This window comes from Calliphora vicina, chromosome 2 (genome assembly GCF_958450345.1).
Source record: "Calliphora vicina chromosome 2, idCalVici1.1, whole genome shotgun sequence".
Taxonomy (NCBI): domain Eukaryota; kingdom Metazoa; phylum Arthropoda; class Insecta; order Diptera; family Calliphoridae; genus Calliphora; species Calliphora vicina.
Window position 1 is genome coordinate 31,455,652 of NC_088781.1, and position 20,177 is coordinate 31,475,828.

General features: G+C 30.2%; 1 protein-coding gene across 1 annotated transcript; it reads left to right on the forward strand.

The window, feature by feature from the left end:
- The first annotated feature begins 5,434 nt into the window (after positions 1-5,434).
- Positions 5,435-7,326, forward strand: LOC135952181 (uncharacterized). Its single transcript, XM_065502021.1, has 2 exons — positions 5,435-5,929; positions 6,008-7,326. The coding sequence occupies exons 1-2, from the start codon at positions 5,521-5,523 to the stop codon at positions 6,685-6,687; spliced, it is 1,089 nt and encodes a 362-aa protein (XP_065358093.1). The 5' UTR covers positions 5,435-5,520; the 3' UTR covers positions 6,688-7,326.
- Positions 7,327-20,177: the final 12,851 nt, after the last annotated feature.

Genomic DNA, 20,177 nt, shown 5'->3' on the forward strand with positions numbered 1-20,177 from the left:
TTTTAACGGCCGTTTCGAATCTCCATTTTAAAATTTTTAAAAATTTTGTTAAAGAAATTTCAGAATTTTTTATCATCAGAATTTTTTGATTTATTGAGATCAAAATAGGTAATAAAAATATGAAAAAATTATGTCAATACCTGTTACAGTTTTTCCGTACCTGCGATTTAAATTTTGCGATTTTCAAGAAAAACTAATTTTTTGTCCATATTTAGGTGACAAAATCGGCCCAAAAAATTATAACATTTCGCTATCTTTTCATTAGAAATTCCACATATTGAAAAATTTGACCTTCACGATTTTAAGGTTATCGTTTTCCGATTTTAGTAAAACTTTCAGACCATAATTAAAATTACCAGGATTATAATATTATGGATAAGTTTTACTTAAAATTTATAACAGTAAGTAAATTGGGCTCTTTCGCCTAAATATGGGCAAAAAATTAGTGTTTCTTGAAAATCGCAAATTTTAAATCGCAGGTACGGAAAAACTGTAAGAGGCATTGACATAATTTTTTCATATTTTTATTGCCTATTTTGATCTCAATAAATCCCAATGTGATGATCAAAAAATTCTGAAATTTGTTTAAGAAAATTTTTAAAAATTTGAAAATGGAGATTTGAAACAGCCGTTAAAAAAAATAATTTTTTTGGTCATACCTGTGAATAGGTTAATGGTATCCTATGAAGACAAAAACACATACACAAGTAAATACGGATATATTTTAAATAAAAATTAGCTTATATTTTAATTTTTCTCGAAATATGTTAATTTTTTTTTCCTAAATTTTTTGTTCAAGTGGCCTGAAACACGTTAATGGTCTGGCTAATTTGTAATAACTTTAACATTTTTTAACCAAATTCTGTCATTTATATCTCATTACAACGACAATTACGTACACATTTCGATTCTTTTACATGCAATTGCAAAATTATTTATTTAGTAGCAAAATTTTTAAAATATCTGAACAATTTGTATTTTTTCCGAATTTTGGCGATAATACAGTTTTTGGGTCATTTTGACCCAAATGAGATGCAAGGTTAACTTCCAAAATTTTTTTTAATGTAATATTCGTTAATATAAATAAATCTATACATTTCTAGAAAACATTGCAGAAATTTAACGAGTTTCACCTATTTATTCCATATAATTTTGCATATATCTGAACTTTGACCTCGATGCGCGTCCAAAAATCGTTGCCCGATTTGGCTCAAATTTTCAGCACCTAACTTTTAGGCCTAGTGTCACAATACCGGCACTCTTCAAAATTTTAACAAAAAATTTTTTCCATACAACTGATTGTCACTCTAATCTATATAGCGCCAAATTATCGTAAGCGACATTTTCAAATTTTTTTTTATTGCAAAAATTAAAACGTTATGGACCGACTGATGTTTTAGCGTTCACAGAATATCAAAATTGTTAATAACTTCAAAATTATAGGGGGTTTTACGATTTTATCGTAAGTCAATGTTTACATTTTACAGTAAACGAATTTTATCGTAAGCGACACATAGTAGTATAGAAAAAAAAGAGGGAAATAAATCTGTAACTACTAAATGGTTAGATTAGTTTGAATGAAATTTCACATGAGCAAGGAAGAAGAGTTGTCGAGTTTAAGTGGACCTCATGGGTCCACCAGGGTCGCGACCAACGCTCCTAAAAGTAGGACTCCTCGGGTATGTTACATATTTAAAACGATCCTATTTCTTCGTTTGTGTTCCTATTTCAAAAAATTACACATATACAATTTTTCATCGAGCGCTACAAAAGACCTAGTCGTAGCTATCAATTATCTCTTATAGCTTAGGAGATATTCGCATTTGAAAATTAAATTTTCAACATTTTTACCCAACCTACTCCAGTTTTTTGATAACAGCGTATCCAAATATTTTCCGATTTTCTCCAGTTTTCCTTCATTAGAATAACAACATATGTATGTGTCAAATAGAAAAAGAACTGTTTAAAAAAACTGACTAAGTCCAAAGGTATATGCATTTTAATTTAAACAATTTTAAAAAGCCGATTTTTCGCTGATTTTTTGGGAAAAAAGAACTTTTTTATTTTTAAGTTAGCGCAAAAAATTTCTAAAAGAATGTAAAAGGAATTTATACTTTCTGAAAGCTAAGTTTTCATAAAATATTTTAATTGAAAAAAAAATTTTAATTTTTTCTTACCGAGGGGACCAGGTCCATTCAAAAAACATCTATTTTTTATGTAAAATTAGAATTTAGGGCAAAAATAATCAATTCGCATATTCGATATCAAAATATAGTAACCGATTTTAGATGGCCCAATATGCTCTTAATTATTTTGTAAAGGGTTCCGATAACTCCGACCCTGGTATGGATATTATAGCCAAAAAACTAAAAATTTCCATTTTTGGGATTTTTCAAAAATTGTTTGGGAATTGCGGGATTGCTGATAATAAATATCAAAATTCGTTTCCATTTTTCCATTTTAAATAGAAAATTTTACATAACTGTAAAATTTCATATAAAACAATTCATAAATAACAATTTTATTTCAATTTGAAAAATTTTTATCTATGCAAAAATTCAATAAAAAACATTTTTTGTCATATTTTTCAATAAAGTATTCCATGAATTTTTAATTGTCAAAAGTTATAAATATTTTTGAAAAATAGACAAATAGCTTGAACGAAATTATATTATATCGCATCATAACCTTTTTAATTTTATGTATAAATTTCAAAATAATCGAAAAAACCTTCTCTTGTAAAATTTGTGTTTTGTCGCTTACGATAATTTGGCGCTAAGGGCTCGATATATAAAAGAGTAACGTTACTGACTGACTGATTCATCATCGCACAGCCCAAACGGCTGAAGCTATAATCACGAAATTTTAACTGTGGGTTCCTCCCTACCCAAAACAATCCGATAAGGGTAAGGTAAAAAAAGGGTAAAAACGGGTAAATTCGGTAACCTTATATCTTCAAAACTAATAAAGATACAAAAAAACTTAAAATTGCATGTTACTCCATTTAAAAAATAAGCTGACAGGTGTTTCGTACTTTTTTGAAAAAAAATCTGACAACCCAGTCATAGCTCCCATTTAACGCCAACTTCCGAAAATAATTTAAAAATAAATGTTTCTCAGTCAATGGTCAAGCTTGACCGACCATACTTTTTTACTTGTTTTCTTTTTCTTATTTTTTAACTAAAAAATATAGTCTGCTTTTACACAGGACAAGTTTTCTTGCCGCAATCTGTGTTTATAGGGGAGAGAGGCAAGAAGAAAGAAGAGGGGTACACACTTGCTTGTACTGGCAAGTCTCTTCAATTCTCTTTTGTTTTCTCATTTTTACTATGGCGTATATTAGGTTATACAATATACAAAATTGAACACAGACTTGCTGTGTGTAAACAGACGAGCAAGTCTAAAAGAGAATCGAAGAAAAGAAGGAAAGATTTTTAAATTTTATAATTTGAAAAATAAATTTATATTATTCCAAATCCTACTACAAAAGGTTTTATACAAATATTCTAGCCCAATTCGCAGAGTTATTTAATTTTGTAATGCAAGTTAAACCGCACTTCATATTTTTGCTAATATCTTCAACAAATTAGGGTCAAATGTTGCAATTATAGAAACAACTTTTTACAAATTTGACTTTCTCATAATTTTTTGTTATATTTTGTCGTACAAATGTCACGTCACTCTATAATGGAAATGCCCAAATACAGTTTTTAAATCAAATGTTTTATCCAGTGTTTAAAAAAGTAGACTACAAGTAGCAGTAGCAACGAAAAAACACAAATAGTCTAGTTAAAAAATTAATAAAAACTCGGAGTCAATAATTACTACTACTACTGCCACCTTCACATTTTGGTAGCAGTAGTTGTAGTAGTACTAATAAAAGAAATATTTAAAAGTAGCAGAGTAATTTATTTTCTATTGCTACCTTAAAAAAGAAAAAGTTTTGATGTACCAGTCATTAGTTTTTTTATTAATTCTGCTACTTTTAAAATTTAGTAGTAATAGAAGTAGCAGTTGAGGTAAAAGAAGAAGTAGCAGTTGAAGTAGCAGCTAAGTAGCAGTTGAGGTAGCAATAAAATAAGTCAAAAATAAAAATCTTCAGCCAAAAAATTATATTATGTGTTGTTGTTGTGAATGTATATTTGTGTATGTTGGTCGTGTTGTAAACAAAAGTTCGGCTTTTTTGTTATACACACAGAAAACACGATCTTTCTGTTAGCAACACGAACATCTAAGACGAATAAAATGGAATAATTCTTTCAAACTCTCTCAAAACAAAAACAACACACAGTGTTTAATTCTGTCAATTATGGTGTTATGACTGAAGATTTTTTTTTGTGACTACTTTTATTGCTACCTTAACTGCTGCATCAACTGCTACTTTACTGCTACCTTAAAAATTAAAACTCGATATAGAGCAGTATCAATGGTTTGTATTTTTATGCTACTACTCCATTTACAATTCATGATTTATTACTACCGCTCTGTTAAGAGTTTTATATTTTGAAGGTAGCAGTAGTTTTTAAAAAAAAAGAAAACGAAAAAAGACAAATGCTACTGCTACCGCTACATACACTTTTTTGTAGCAGTAGTTGTAGCAACAGTTAAAAATTTGTTAGTTATCGTAGCTTTTTAAACACTGGTTTTATCCAACAAAATTCACCACAAAATTGGGTATTTTTTCTTTATACTAATTTGAAGGGAGTGAAATTTTAGATGAACACTTAAATATATGTCATTTATCTTTCAACGATTGTAGTGTGTTGTAAAATGTGGCTCAAAGAGCTCTTCTTTATAAAGTCTTAATTAAATATTATCATATGATTAATGCATTAAACACATTGAAGACAGCAGGCATCCGACTTCAATCTGTCAAAAATAGAATACACTCGTTTATTAAGACGATTCTTTTGACGACAGCACAACTTCACGACGACACGACTTCGTTTGCTGCTGCTGCCCAATTAGGCTAATTTCTATTTTTGTCAACTTCAAAACAGAAATAGTGTTGCTAATATAATAAAAAATGTAAATCAAATTAGCGCTTTCTGATAACCATATTGAAATAATTTAAACAGGTACATAAATTATTACCACATATATATATTTACTCTAAATAATAAGCCAGCAGCATTTTTGTTCGTGAAGTCGTGAAGCCTGCTGTCTTCAATGTATTTAATGCATAACTTCAACCAGACATTGCTCAGTTCGCTAGGAACACTTACATATGTGTAGAAGTTCATGTCTCTAAAAGTTCTCTCGAAAACAACTGAGTAACTCTTTTGTGTATTTATGAAAAAAACTGGCAATATACAAATTATGCAGAATCATGAATCAGTACCATTTTAAATATTTCTTATCGCTATAATATGATGCTGATCAAGTACTTAGGAGTGCTATATTAGGCAAACCAAAGACGGAGAATTATTATTTTGTAAAACAACAGCCAAGTAGTCGCTATTATATGAAATTAATATATTGATAAATTAAAATAATTATAAATAAAAAAAACACGGTGCAATGTACAAGGAATTAGTTTTTGTGTGTTGTGCAATTGCACTTATATTGGTTTCTACAACAGAAGCTCGAGGAGGCAGAGGTGGTGGAGGTAGAAGTAGTGGTAGAAGTTTCAGTGGCAGAAGTTCCAGTGGAAGAGGTGGAGGATTTTTTAGCAGCAGTAGTGGTAGTAAAAGTTCCAGTGGAAGAGGAGGACTTTTCAGTAGCAGTAGTAGTGGAAGTGGTAAAAGTAGTAGTATCGGTGGTAAAAGTGGTAGCAGCTTTAGTGGAGGCTACTTTCATGGTTTCTTTCACAGCACACCTTATCGTTACACCTATAGACCCACCCATATAGTATATAGCAGCAGTAGTACAAATACGGGTTCTTATCATATACCAACGAAAGAAGAAGAAGAAGCTGAACAAAACAAAGGTTTGTATGCTACAAGTATTTCTTTTATAAATATATTCGTCATAAAGTTAGTTTATTTTGAAATTGTATTTCTTTTAGAAACTAGTGACTACGCCGTAGGCTATACCATAAGCAAAGCTTTAAGCAGTGACTTTTTCTCCATTTTTAATGTGGTGCATGATATTTCAAAATATCCTGAAAAAATACGAAATAAAGAGCTACTAACAACAACAACCGAAAGCCCGGTGTCCATATATGATTCACATTTTCTTGTAGATCCTCCCTATTCAAAAAGTATTACACCTTATGACGTTAATCCAAAATCATACAACTTGCATAAAAAATTAAATAACCATGCTGGAACTCCATACAGTATTGGGAATTTTGCAGAGATATCTACAGAAAGCACTACAACTACAGTTGATGAAAACAACGATAACAATGCTGGAACTCCATCCATTGTTGGTAATTTGTATAATATTTTTGAAGTGACATCTACAGAAAGCAGTACAGCAAAAGATAATACAAAATCATATTATCCTGATGAAGGCGTTAATACACTTTTCAGAGGGATGAACTTTAATACAAATTATTTATTTAATGGCAACATTCAAAAACAACTTGCTGAAATTCAATCCAATGTAGCTAAATATGGAAGTGGTTGGGAAGGAGCAGAAAGCACTACCATGAAAACTTCGTTGGACTTTACAAATGAATCGCTTAATGAAATGCTGAAGCGAATGGAGAAAAGCCATGGTTCAGTAAACATATATTATTAACTAATATTTAAAATAAAATTAAAGCGTAAAGGCGCAGCTAAGATATTTTTATAATTAGCCAAAAAATCTCGACTTATAAAAAACACGATATTAACGCATCGATATTTTGAAATCCAAAATGGACAGAAAATAGATATTTCGGATTTTTCGGTTCCGATTAAAATGTAATTTATTACAGACATTATTTATTCAGAGTATTCATGAAATCAAATGAATGACGACCCTAATATAATTTGCCATATATATTAATTACGTTTTAATTACACACTCCCCTACTAGTGGGGAGGGTATAATGCGTTTGTGCAGATATTTGTAAGGCCCAAAAAAGTATACCAATCGACTCAGAATCACATTCTTTGGCACATACACTTATTTTGGCCCAAGGACAAAGCTTATTGAAACTGAAATCGGTTCATTATTTCACCTAGCCCCCATACAAATATTCTCCCGAAATTCATGGCGATCGGTCCATAATTATTGAAATTTTAAAAGAAAAATTATTTTGCTCATTTACTTAGTGTAGTGTATTATATGGTCGGGCTTGACCGACCATACTTTCTTAATTGTTTTAAATATAAACATGTTGTCTTTAATATGGAATAAACCTCATCTCACCCTTGTATGGGAAACCAAACAAAATTAATCTTCTTTGGACATTTAAAAAACAATTGATAAGCGATGTTCATGAAATTTCGTGACTTTTTCTGTCGCATCAATTTAGCACTACGCATTAATTTATTCAAATTATTGTTTGATGTAGAGATACTTGCAATGTAACTTCAATTACTGTCTTGTGTGGTTTTCCACACTTATGCAATTTCTATGTGTTTATCATTAGGAATTGCATTTTGTGTCATCAATTGTGGTGTTTCTGCCAAAAAGGTGTATTCACCAATAGTTGTAAGAGCATTTATAGGATTGTCATTATATTTGTAGTTTTCACATTTTTCTTTTGTGACTCGAAATTGTGCCATAGATTTTTCAATAGCTTTTGGCATGAGGGAAACAAAATTCCACTAATAGCCCTGACAGAAATAGGATTTGTATACTATACTAGCGTAGTATACTACATGTGTATCAACCTATACTTTAATTAAACCATCAAACACTATGGTGTAAAGCTGGTCGTGGTATAGAAACCACATGTCTGTCAGGGCTATAAAACATTGTAACGTGGTTTTGTCGTCGGCTGAGGTAGTTCAGTCGTGTCCAGGGTCGACTTACGGATCCACAAACCTTAAGTTAAAGAAAACACAATTGTTTTGCCCTGACTAGGGGTTAATAATGATGTTCTTTATTATTATTTAATATTCTATATTCGGGAATAGCAAATAATACAGGAATTACGGTAACGTTGATATTAATTCGGGATTCAGGCGAAATAATTTATTCTGGTTTCTCGGGAGCACGAAATATCGCTGACTGGTTCTGGAGCACGAAATGTATTCGGTTGGATCAGGAACCTGAAACAGGATCGGTGCGCTACTTGATCAGGATCGGTGTAATACTTAAAAAACTAATATCTAAATAATACAACTTTCTTAATTCTATCTTACTTACGGCCATTTTCACAATGTACGATTATTTAATTTTAACCGGAAAATTAACTAACTGTCGGTTTATTTAACGGGGACCATTTAACCAACGGTTACCGATTTACGTTTCACCATCATTTGATTACTTAAACAAAGCATTCAGTAGAAAGTATGGCAATAATGTATACATTTGTTTACGAAAAATAGTGTAATGAAAGATTGAAATATAAAAAATTGTCTAAAAGACGGCATAAAAAATAATAATTTGTGTTTTCGTAGTGGTATAATAAAAAAACGTATAAAACTCAAAAATATTAAGGTACGTAACTGTAAAATTTACAGAATAAACTGAACAACAATTACTGAAAACCAACAAGGAAAAGTGCACATTTGTTGTTTGGTTTGTAAGTGCAATATCCGGGTGGTATATGGATCACCCCGTGTAAAATTTACTTTTCTTCGTTTTACACTTTTAAAAATTATAAATATTACAAAAATATAAATGTTTTTCCATGTTCTTTTATTATATTTCTTACAATTAAGATGCTAACCGGCGAAATTTATTCGGTTATATTTAACAGCAACTTTGTTGTTAAATAGTGTCAGTTAAGAATTAATCGTACATTGTGAAATTCATATTAGCCTAACTTGCGGTTAAAGTGCACGTTAACTTTTAATCGTACATTGTGAAAATGGCCGTTAATTACAAACGACCGAAGTCGCAGTTCCAAAACTAACGACCGAGGTCGCAGTGCCAAAACTAACGACCGAAGTCGCAGTGCCAAAACTAACGACCGAAGTCGCAGTGTCTAAACTAACGACCGAAGTCGCAGTGCCAAAACTAACGACCGAAGTCGCAGTGCCAAAACTAACGACCGAAGTCGCAGTGCCAAAACTAACGACCGAAGTCGCAGTGACAAAAATAACGACCGAAGTCGCAGTGCCAAAACTAACGACCGAAGTCGCAGTGCCAAAACTAACGACCGGAGTCGCAGTGTATAAACTAACGACCGAAGTCGCAGTTATTATTAGAATAAAATATGTTGTATTTCAAAATAATTGAAAATATTTCATAAAAAAGTTTATTGCGTTTGGTGCGTGAACTTTTTTAACAACCGCGAAAAAATGATACCGTGGTTTTTCATATCTTTTAATGCTCTATTCGACTATGCTATGCCAATTTGCATATTTGCAAAAAATTTCAATAATTATATCCCTATTATACATATGTTAATAAAAATGAAACCAATAAACTTACAGTTTTAAATATTTTTTTATTTGATTGAAAGTATTGTTACAATTTACAAAAAAAATTACTTTTATAGTTCTAACTACTAATGACATTTTGAACCTTTTCGATAACTCTTCCATTATGATTTTTGTAGTACTTTATGTAACTTCATTCGAACAGGTTGTCCATATCCGTTTCTAATCTACCACACTTTTCGACACCTTTTTTGTGCTCTTCAATTCTCTTTTAACAAGAACTCAATATCTCTTCACTGGCCTCAGCCCCAGGCAGTTTGGAGGAATTGCCTCTTTTGGTACAAATACCTCATTATTGTTCTTGTACCACTCAAGATCTTTCTTACCATAGTGATAGATGCCAAATCAGGCCAAAAATAAGTGGACACATTAAGAAGTCTTATGAATGGAAACATCCATTTTTGTAAACATTCCTTGATGTAGAATTCGGTATTTATAGAGCCCTTTGTAAAAATTTTTTAGCTTTTTTGTCACAACTGTATATTGTTTGCCATACCAAGAACTTTTTGGAAAATTTTGTCTGCTTTTGGGTCCTAAACTTTTATTCAACATTCCCTCGAGCATCTGCAACATAAAAAAATGTGATCCTGAAGCTGCAAAAAATGTTCCATAGGTACATTTCGTCATCTATTATGCAGTAGGTATATTTTTGTATAAAATTTTACTTCAATTTCCGTCCTCTGTCTTTGGCCTCTAAATTTTTAACAAGGTTCCTGTCAGGATCTGTTTGAGCCTTGTTTACTTGTAAACCTGCCTTGGCTTTATCTTTTCGTACCAAATAGTCCGAAGTTGGGTTTTGTTCAAAATATTTAATAATTTTAGTACGCAAAAAACACATGGGTTAAAAGTTTTAATGAAAAACGTGTGTTAAGAATTTTACGATCTCAGTCCATACTAAGAATATCCTTACAAGTTTTAAAGTTAAGCATCTCACCAAAACTTTAAAAACTTAAAATTTGAATTTGTGCTCAGTGAAATTTTAATTTAAATATATATCATGATACAACGACATAAGGTACACCCAGTAGAAAATAAATTCTCAATTATACAATTCTTGTAACGTCAAACAAAAGAAAATATGAAAAAAATCAAAATCAAAGTTTGACGTTATAGGGCTAAATATTGAAAACTCTCCCCAGTGATTCTACCTTCTACAATTATTGTATCATGAATAAATATTTTTTTATTTTTGTCATACAGACAAAATAGTTCTATTTGTTTCATCTGACTGAAAGTTTTTTCTGGGGTGAAAAAATTCTGTAATTTAAGTTTTAATTCTTCCGCGTCATCTAATTTTCTATTGCTACTAATGAAATAATCTATGGATATAAACGAATCATGCGAGTGGAAATAAGTCACAACGTATCTTTTTATAAGTTTTATAAGAAATTCTCGAAATTTCCTGATGAAATACTGCCTTTCCATGCCTCACTGTGAAGCTTTCGAATTTTTTAAGGAATTTCTGAGCGTTAGCTTGATTTGCCTTATATTTCTATTACGTAAAAGTACATTTGTGTGAAATCTTGAACCGATTTCAAAAAGTTTTATGTAGATACGTTGTTTAACATAAAAAAGTAATGTATTTAGTTTGAATCAAAGGTTAGCTTGGAAGGATTTAATTGTCTCAGGAAGTGATTCTAAATCAAATGGGTTAAAGCTGTACGTAAGTATTTTTCTAGCTTAAACATTTGCTTTATAAGTTTGGTTTGTGATAGAGATTTAGGTGTATTTCACTGCAATAACAATGTAATTATTGCCATTACTTCGCTTTGATAATAATTTAAGTTGTAATACAATTTCCCTTAAGTTGTTGTGAATTATTGAAGGTGAGTTGATCATTATCAATGCAATATTCCTGTTTTACTGGATGCTAACTAATTACCAATCTATGACATATTAAAATAACAGAAAAAACAAATGCGTCAATTATATTTCCAATTTTTAGCATTTCAAGAGAAATATAAATTGTAAATAAAACCCATGCATAAACACAATATTTTCTAGACTTTAAAATGAACTGTTATCAGCAATAAATTATTCACAATTAAAATATATGTATATAAATGCAATAATTAAGAAAATTTTAATTATTCAATGAAAATAATCATTACAGTCTAGTGGCATTTTATAGCAATTTAATTAAATAAAAATGAAGTTTAATATATTTATTGGTATTTTACTAATTGCAACAATATGTTCCAGCATAGAAGCAAGAGGCCTGGGCGAAGGTATAGGCATAGGTTTAAGTCGTTTCTTCAGAAGTCTTTTTGGTGAAATCTCGAAAAACCAACCAACTCCAGAACCAGTTAAAAAGACATATACTTATGATGATATACCAGCAGAAAACGCACGTTATTTATATCCTAGCTTGACGCAACATCCTAATAGTGGATTTGATTATCAATCCAAACTAAAGCCAGCAGGAAGTAGTAAGATAAATTTAATACATACAAATTGTATTATTAACTACTTATATGTATTATTTTAAATATTTTTTCAGGTAACTAGTGCGTATTTTGATACACTGCCATGAAGTTAAGCAGCATTAATTTAAAAAATAGTAATAAATTTAGTTCTAATTGTAATCTATATATATAAAAGAGTAACGTTACTGACTGACTGACTGATTCATCATCGCACAGCCCAAACGGCTGAAGCTAGAATCACGAAATTTTAACTGTGGGTTCCTCCCTCCCCAAAACGATCCGATAAGAAGGGATTTTTGGAAATTCGAACGTTTAGGGGGTAAAAAAGGGTAAAAACGGGTAAATTCGGTAACCTTATATCTTCAAAACTAATAAAGATACAAAAAAACTTAAAATAGCATGTTACTCCATTTAAAAAATAAGCTGACAGGTGTTTCGTACTTTTTGGAAATTCGAAACTTTTAGGGGAGAAAACGGGTAAAAACTGTATTTTGGTACTTTTTTTGCACCATATGTATCTTTTAAACCAATAAACATAGAAACAGATTTTAAATCGTATTCTTTAATTAACAAAAAATAAAAAATATAAGTTTGGTACTTTTTGGAAATTCGAACCTTTAAGGGATAAAAATTGTGTTAATTTTTGGTACTTTTTCATAAAATATGTTTTTCTATAATTTGACATAGACATACGAATATTTTATTATGAGCTCCCACCACGTTACAGAAATTTATTTGAATGAAATTGTACCACCTCAATGGGGATAAAAAAGGTACCAAAAAGGGGATAAAATCGGGAAAATACATTATATTTGAAATTATTAAGCCAATTTTGATAATTTTTTTTAACGTTGGTTCCTGGATTCATACAAAAATTAACTAACAGCGTGTTATTTGGAACTCGAGTACCAAGGTGTATATTGGGCCAAATCCGGGTAAACAGTTTGGTACTTTTTTTAAAACATATTTATTCTTGGGCACATTAACACAGATTTTAATATTTTGATACATGCCTATAGCATAAACAATTTTGGCAAAATGGAATATTTTTAAATTTCAAACTTGAGGGGTGTTCAAGTAAGAAAATGGAAATTGGTACTTTTCTCCTAATGGTACTTTTTTAAAATTTTAAATTATTTCAGTTATCGACATTAAAGTTAGCTGATATTTATTTGAGTGAAGTTAGTGTTAGGAATAGGGGATAATATTTAGGTACCATAATGTGTGAACTGTACTATAGGTACTTTTTTGTTCTTCTAATGGTACTTTTTTGAAATTTCTATAATAATGGACTTAGAAACATGAAATTAAACATATATGGTCCTAAGTGAGTGAGAATTCTAGCGGGAGACTTTTTGGTACTTTTTCTTTATTGGAATGGTACTTTTTGTAATTTCTTCACCAATGAACCTAGAAACATGAAATAAAGCTTATATATAAACCGAGTGAGTGGAAAACCACAAGTGTGGGTTTTTTGGTACTTTTTCTATATTCTAATGGTACTTTTTTGAATTTTCTATAACAATGCACTTAGAGACATGAAATTAAGCATATATGGTCCTAAGTGAGTGAGAATTCTAGGGGGAGACTTTTTGGTACTTTTTCTTTATTCGAATGGTACTTTTTGTAATTTCTTCACCAATGAACCTAAAAACATGAAATTAAGACCGGAGTGAGTGGGAATCTACTTTTTGGTACTTTTTCTATATTCGAATGGTACTTTTTGAATTTTCTGTAATAATGGACATAGAAATATGAATTTAAGCATATATGGTCCTAAGTGAGTGAGAATTCTAGGGGGAGACTTTTTGGTACTTTTTGTTTATTCTAATAGTACTTTTTTGAATTTTCTATAACAATGAACTTAGAAACATGAAATTAAGCATATATGGTCCTAAGTGAGTGAGAATTCTAGCGGGAGACTTTGTGGTACTTTTTCTTTATTCGATTGGTACTTTTTGTAATTTCTTCACCAATGAACCTAGAAACATGAAATAAAGCTTATATGGAACCGAGTGAGTGGGAAACTACAAGTGTGTGCTTTTTGGTACTTTTTCTATATTCTAATGGTACTTTTTGAATTTTCTATAATATAATGGACCTAAATATGAAACTAAGCGTATATGGTCCTAAGTGATTGAAAATTCAAGCGGATACCTCATGGTACCTTTTGTTTATTCTAATGGTACTTTTTTTAATTTTCTATAGGACTTAAAAACATGAAATTAAGCATACATGGTCCTAAGTAAGTTAGAATTCTAGGGGAGACTTTTTGGTACTTTTTCTTTATTCGAATGGTACTTTTTGTAATTTCTTCACCAATGAACCTTGAAATATAAAATAAAGGTTATATGGACCAGAGTGAGTGGGAATCCGCAAGTGGCTGCTTTTTGGTACTTTTTCTATATTCTAATGGTACTTTTTTGAATTTTCTATAACAATGGACTTATAAACATGAAATTAAACATATATGGTCCTAAGTGAGTGAGAATTCTAAGGGGAGACTTTTTGGTACTTTTTCTTTATTCGAATGGTACTTTTTGTAATTTCTTCACCAATGAACCTAGAATCATGAAATAAAGCTTATATGAACCCGAGTGACTGGAAAACCACAAGTGTATACTTTTTAGTACTTTTTCTATATTATAATGGTACTTTTTTGAATTTTCTATAACAATGGACTTAGAAACACGAAATTAAACATATATGGTCCTAAGTGAGTGAGAAGTCTAGGGGGAGAATTTTTGGTACTTATTCTTTATTAAAATGGTACTTTTTGTAATTTCTTCACCAATGAACCTAGAAACATTAAATAAAGGTTATACGGACACGAGTGGGTGAGCAACTACAAGTGGGTGCTTTTTGGTACTTTTTCTATATTTTAATGGTACTTTTTGAATTTTCTATAACATAATGGACCTAGAAATATGAAATTAAGCGTATATGGTCCTAAGTGATTGAAAATTCAAGCGGATACCTCATGGTACCTTTTGTTTATTCTAATGGTACTTTTTTTAATTTTCTATAGCAATGGACTTAAAAACATGAAATTAAGCATACATGGTCCTAAGTGAGTTAGAATTCTAGGGGAGACTTTTTGGTACTTTTTCTTTATTCGAATGGTACTTTTTGTAATTTCTACACCAATGAACCTAAAGCCATGAATTTAATCTTATATGGACCCGAGTGAGTGGGAAACCACAAGTGGGGGATTTTTGGTACTTTTTATATATTCTAATGGTACTTTTTTGAATTTCCTATAATAATGGACCTAGATTTTCCAAAAAATCTAAGAATTTCAAAACCGCGGTTTCGGTTTTAAAAAATTAAAAACCGATCGGTTTCGGTTTTGTGATAATTTATTAAATCTTAAGTATTATAGAAACAAAATTAGTTGATAATATAGGAAATGATATACAAATCTAAAATTCAAGCTTGACGGGTTATGGTTTAGTGAATGCGAATTTAAAAGTGATAATCAATGGTACTATTTCCTTATTGCAATGGTACTTTTTGAATATTTTATAATAATAAACATAAAAATTTAAAATTAGGAACACATTTTGCATTTTCTATAATAATGGAAATATGAAATTAGACATTTACAATTAGATTCACAAAGTGAGACTTGATAGTACTATTTATTTCTTCTAATTGGGGTGGCGAAGCGCACCGGGTCAGCTAGTACCTAATAAATAGCTAAATTACAACACTCAATGCTGTTTTTAAATTTTCAGTTTATACAATTTGGTATATCCAGCAAATAGAATAACTTAAAAAGCAAAAGGACTATCTATGAACAAAAATAACTATAATTCTAATTAGACTACAAGACAAATTAGAATTGTAATTATTTTTGTTCGCTACATCCCTGGAAACGAACCACTATAATTTGTTAGCCAATATTATATTTTGTAAATGATTTATTTACATACAAGATTGAGACGATACTCGAACCCATTCAGCATCTACCATCTGAATTTTTTATTATAAATTTTGATCGTTTGATGATGAATATGGAAGTTGTGGTCAAGTATATAATTATGCCATAAGCAAACTTCATGAATTGTTACCACAAACAACGGTAACAACAGGATAAATGATTGAAATACAATTGCAAACAACTTAACTATTGCATTCATTTATTTAAATAATGTCACAAACAAGTGACACACAATAGGTTTCAGTGTGTATGGTCCAAATTTTAAAATTTTTTAGACGTTTCTCCACAAATTAATGATAACTCAAAAAGGGTTAGGCCGATGTTACTAAAGTAAACTTAGAAATTTACATACATTTTCATCTATTTATATATTGCGTTTTAATACTCTCAGTAATTTCTGAGTTATAATAACAAATTCAAGAAAAAAAAATATTTTTTACGTGAAAATAGACAATTTTTTATTTAAAAAAACCATGATAAATCTAAAACGGCAGATTTATTGCTTTATCGCAAAGCCTCATGTAATAGGAATAAAATTAGATATTGATCATAAAAATTGATGGATTCTTTTCGAATTTATTCACAATTAAGTGAATTTTTACATATATTTACTTTCTTGTTTGATATACATACATAAAATTTAAGCTGGGTTTCCGCATACACCGTAATTAAATAGAATTTCATTATTTTTGACAAAATCTATTATTTTTCCTCATCCAATAAAGAAAATTTATTTTTTTTATTCATTTTGATTTTCTTTAAATTTGAAATAAAAAACAAGTAAGAGTACTATATTCGGCCGTGCCGAATCTTAAATACCCTCCACCTTAATATGATGGTATAATAACTGAAATAATATAACAATTGTTAAAAAGACTAGTTTACGCAGAAGATATTTTATTTCAAATGTACAAAAATTTGTATCTAATTCAGCAATTTACAATTGAAATTCCTATTAGAACGTATGCAATTTAACAATTTATATACTTAACCTCAAGTGAAGAAACAGAAACAGAAAAATATTGCGTTGTGGGATTTATATGGGGACTATGACCTATTATGATTCGATTGTCATAAAATAGTTTAACGTGATTTGTATGTATTTATATGGGAGCTGTTGCCAATTATGGACCGATATTCACAAAATTCAGTAATATGATTTGATCTGTGTACTATTTTGGTTCAATATATGGAAGCTATGACCTATTATTTGAGGGCTATTTTTGTAGAATTTCATATAAACAACGCTATGAACAAAAGTGGACCTTATATGCGAGCTATGCCGAATTATGGACAAATATTTAAAAAATCTTGTAGTACGATTCTTGGATACAAATTACTGATCGGTGTAAAATTTTGGTTCAGAACAGATTTTTTTGGATATTTGTGCAGGTTAATGTGTTTTCCTGAAGTGGTTCTTATATGGAGGCTATGACCAATTATGGGCCTATCATCATAAAATTTGGTGCATCCATTTTTGAATAAATCTTTTTCGAATTTCAACCTGATAACTTTATTTGTAAGAAATTTATGAGGATTTTAGTGATTTTCGGGAGTGGACCTTATATGGGAGCTTTGGTTAAATATGGACCGATATTCCAAAAATTCAGAAGTATGATTACTGGATACAAATTATTGATCTGTGCGTTATTTTTTAAGCTTAATATCTTTTTCGGAAATGGGCCTTATAGGGGAGCTATGACCAATAATCGGCCAATCTGCATACCATTTAGTACAGTGATTTTTATGTATATGAGTATCATTTTTGTCGAATTTTAGCATGATAAAGATATTTATAAGAGATTTATGAGTACTTAACTGATTTTCGGAAGTGGACCTTATATGGGAGCTATGGTCAAATATGGACCGATATTCACAAAATCCTGTGATATGATTTCTAAATATAAATTATGGATTTGTGTAAAATTTTGTTTTGATATTGATACTTTTTAGATATTTATGTAGGTTAATGTGTTTTTCGGAAGTGGTCCTTATATGGGAGCTATAACCAATTATTGGCCGATCTTCATAGAATTAGGTACAGTGATTTTGGTATATATGGGGACTATTTATGACGAATTTCCTAATAGCGATATTTATAAGACATTTATGCTTATTTAAGTGATTTTCGAAAATGAACTTTATATGGGGGCTATGGTCAAATATGGGCCGATCCACAAAAAATTTGGTGTTGTAATTTTTTTAGACACAAAACTTATTTTTCCTGAATTTTGTGTGGATAGTGCAATTTTGTAGGCATTTACAGACCATATAACCATATTTCGCGAAGAAATTTGTATGGGGGCTAGGAGAAATCATGGACCGATTTTTATAATTTTCGCCAGAGTTAGACTCTTTAACATAAAAATAACGTGTGTACAATTTTATGGTATTATTTGCAATATATTTGCACAAATAACGAAAATTATCAATTTTTTTAGGTTGTCTCACATTTTTGTTCATAACTCTGGTTCCACTGCACCGATTTTGCTGATTTTCATTACCAAACTGCTTAGGAGAACAATAAATATTTTTTTTGCAAGTCTATCAATTTTGTTTGCCTATTTTGGACGTGAGCGTGTTTTACACAGACAGACAGACAGACGGACAGACGGACAGACGGACAGACGGACAGACGGACAGACACACAGTGGGAGAAAACCCTAATTTAGTGGAATTAAATTCGTATCTTCTAAACGCTTGGCCAAATTAATTTCATTTATATGGAAGTATTGCAGGCAAGGGGGTAAGCTAATAAAATAATGCAAAATGGGTACTGCTACTTCAGTAGAATGAGCGGGAGAGGCTGCTAAACTACACTACCTCGGAAGAAATTCTATACTATTTTCAATTGAAAGAAATTATTTTAATATATCTTTCAAAAAATTTAAATTTTATAAGTAATTTTATTTATAGCAAGTAACTATTTAAATCTATAGATTTTGGACATTTACCCTATTGCCGGCATAGGTCGAAATATTCATATAAAATTAAACTTTTTTTAGTTTTATTAATAATTTTATTTTTAAAAACGAATAACAATTACACTGTGCAACAACCAAAATCGGATTGGAGAAAATCGGGAAATATTTGGACCCGCTGTCATCAAAAAACTGGAGTCTGATGAATCACTAGGAAGTAATGGATCCAACAAAAGTTGCATAACATCTTTCGATAACGGTTCCACTTTTTTATAGCTTGCAGATGAAGTTCTGGACAATGTGGATATAACACAGCGTTAAAACAAATATATTAATATTGACATAAAACGCTTTGCAAATGTTATATTTTTAATCTAAATAAAGCACTACCATATTTAAAAGGACTCATAATTTGATGTCAAATTTGGTATATGGGCATTTGTTTTTAGCAACTTGTAAGTAGTTAGAATTACATAAATTTCATTTTTATATAATGTAATTACCAATAGCACTTCTTATATACAATCTTGAGAAATAAGGAACAAATTTAGTACGAGATTTTACATCGTCCCAACGATAATAATTTCTTAAAAAAATTATATAAATTCACCTCGCACTTTTTCGCAGCTAAATTTTTCACCATATGTAGTCTATAATATAGCCTTGATATTGGTAAAAAAATTAGGACTGCATCTCACAGCATTAGTAACTGGCAACCTTCCGAAAATTAAAAAAGATAAAAAAAAAATTCTATTAGAATATGGCTATTGGTTATCACAAACAGCGGAAAATATATTTTTATTTTTCTGATTTATCAAGCCTCATATTCCATCTACATAAAAAAAAGTAAAAATACAACTTAAAGATAGCATTCGCCAATCCTGCTTAATAACAATTTTGAAAACAATTCTTCATAAAAAAAATTTCTGAAAAATTTTTTACATTTAAATAGTTGCCAATACCAAACCACTGAAGCTATTAATAAATATTAAGTATTTTTAAGTACAGCAACAACTATAGATTGAAACTACATAACAATAAATCAAATATGCCAAAGTTTTTTTTTTTTTATTTTGCGCCACTAAATTGTTGATTTCTCCCACAGTGAGACAGACGGACATGGCTCAATCGACTTAGAATTTCATAAGGATCAATAATATATATACCTTGTTGGGTCTCAGATGAATATTTCTCAATGTTACACACGGAATGACAAACTTATATATACCCTCATTCACCACTTATGGTGGTGGAGGGTATAATAATTAAAATAATTTAGTTCCTACAGCACCGAAAACAACCTACTTGAAGTTGTTTTCGTTCCGGTCCCAAATGACAGGTTTTTCGTTACTAATCTTTTTAATTACTTTTTTTTTCAAAATTTTTCTTTTTTTAATTT

Excerpts from the sequence above, each read along its gene's own strand:
- LOC135952181 (XM_065502021.1), top strand. The coding sequence starts at position 5,521 with ATGTACAAGGAATTAGTTTTTGTGTGTTGTGCAATTGCACTTATATTG. Across the intron at positions 5,930-6,007 it reads AGAAGCTGAACAAAACAAAG|AAACTAGTGACTACGCCGTA; the intron begins GTTTGTATGCTA and ends TATTTCTTTTAG.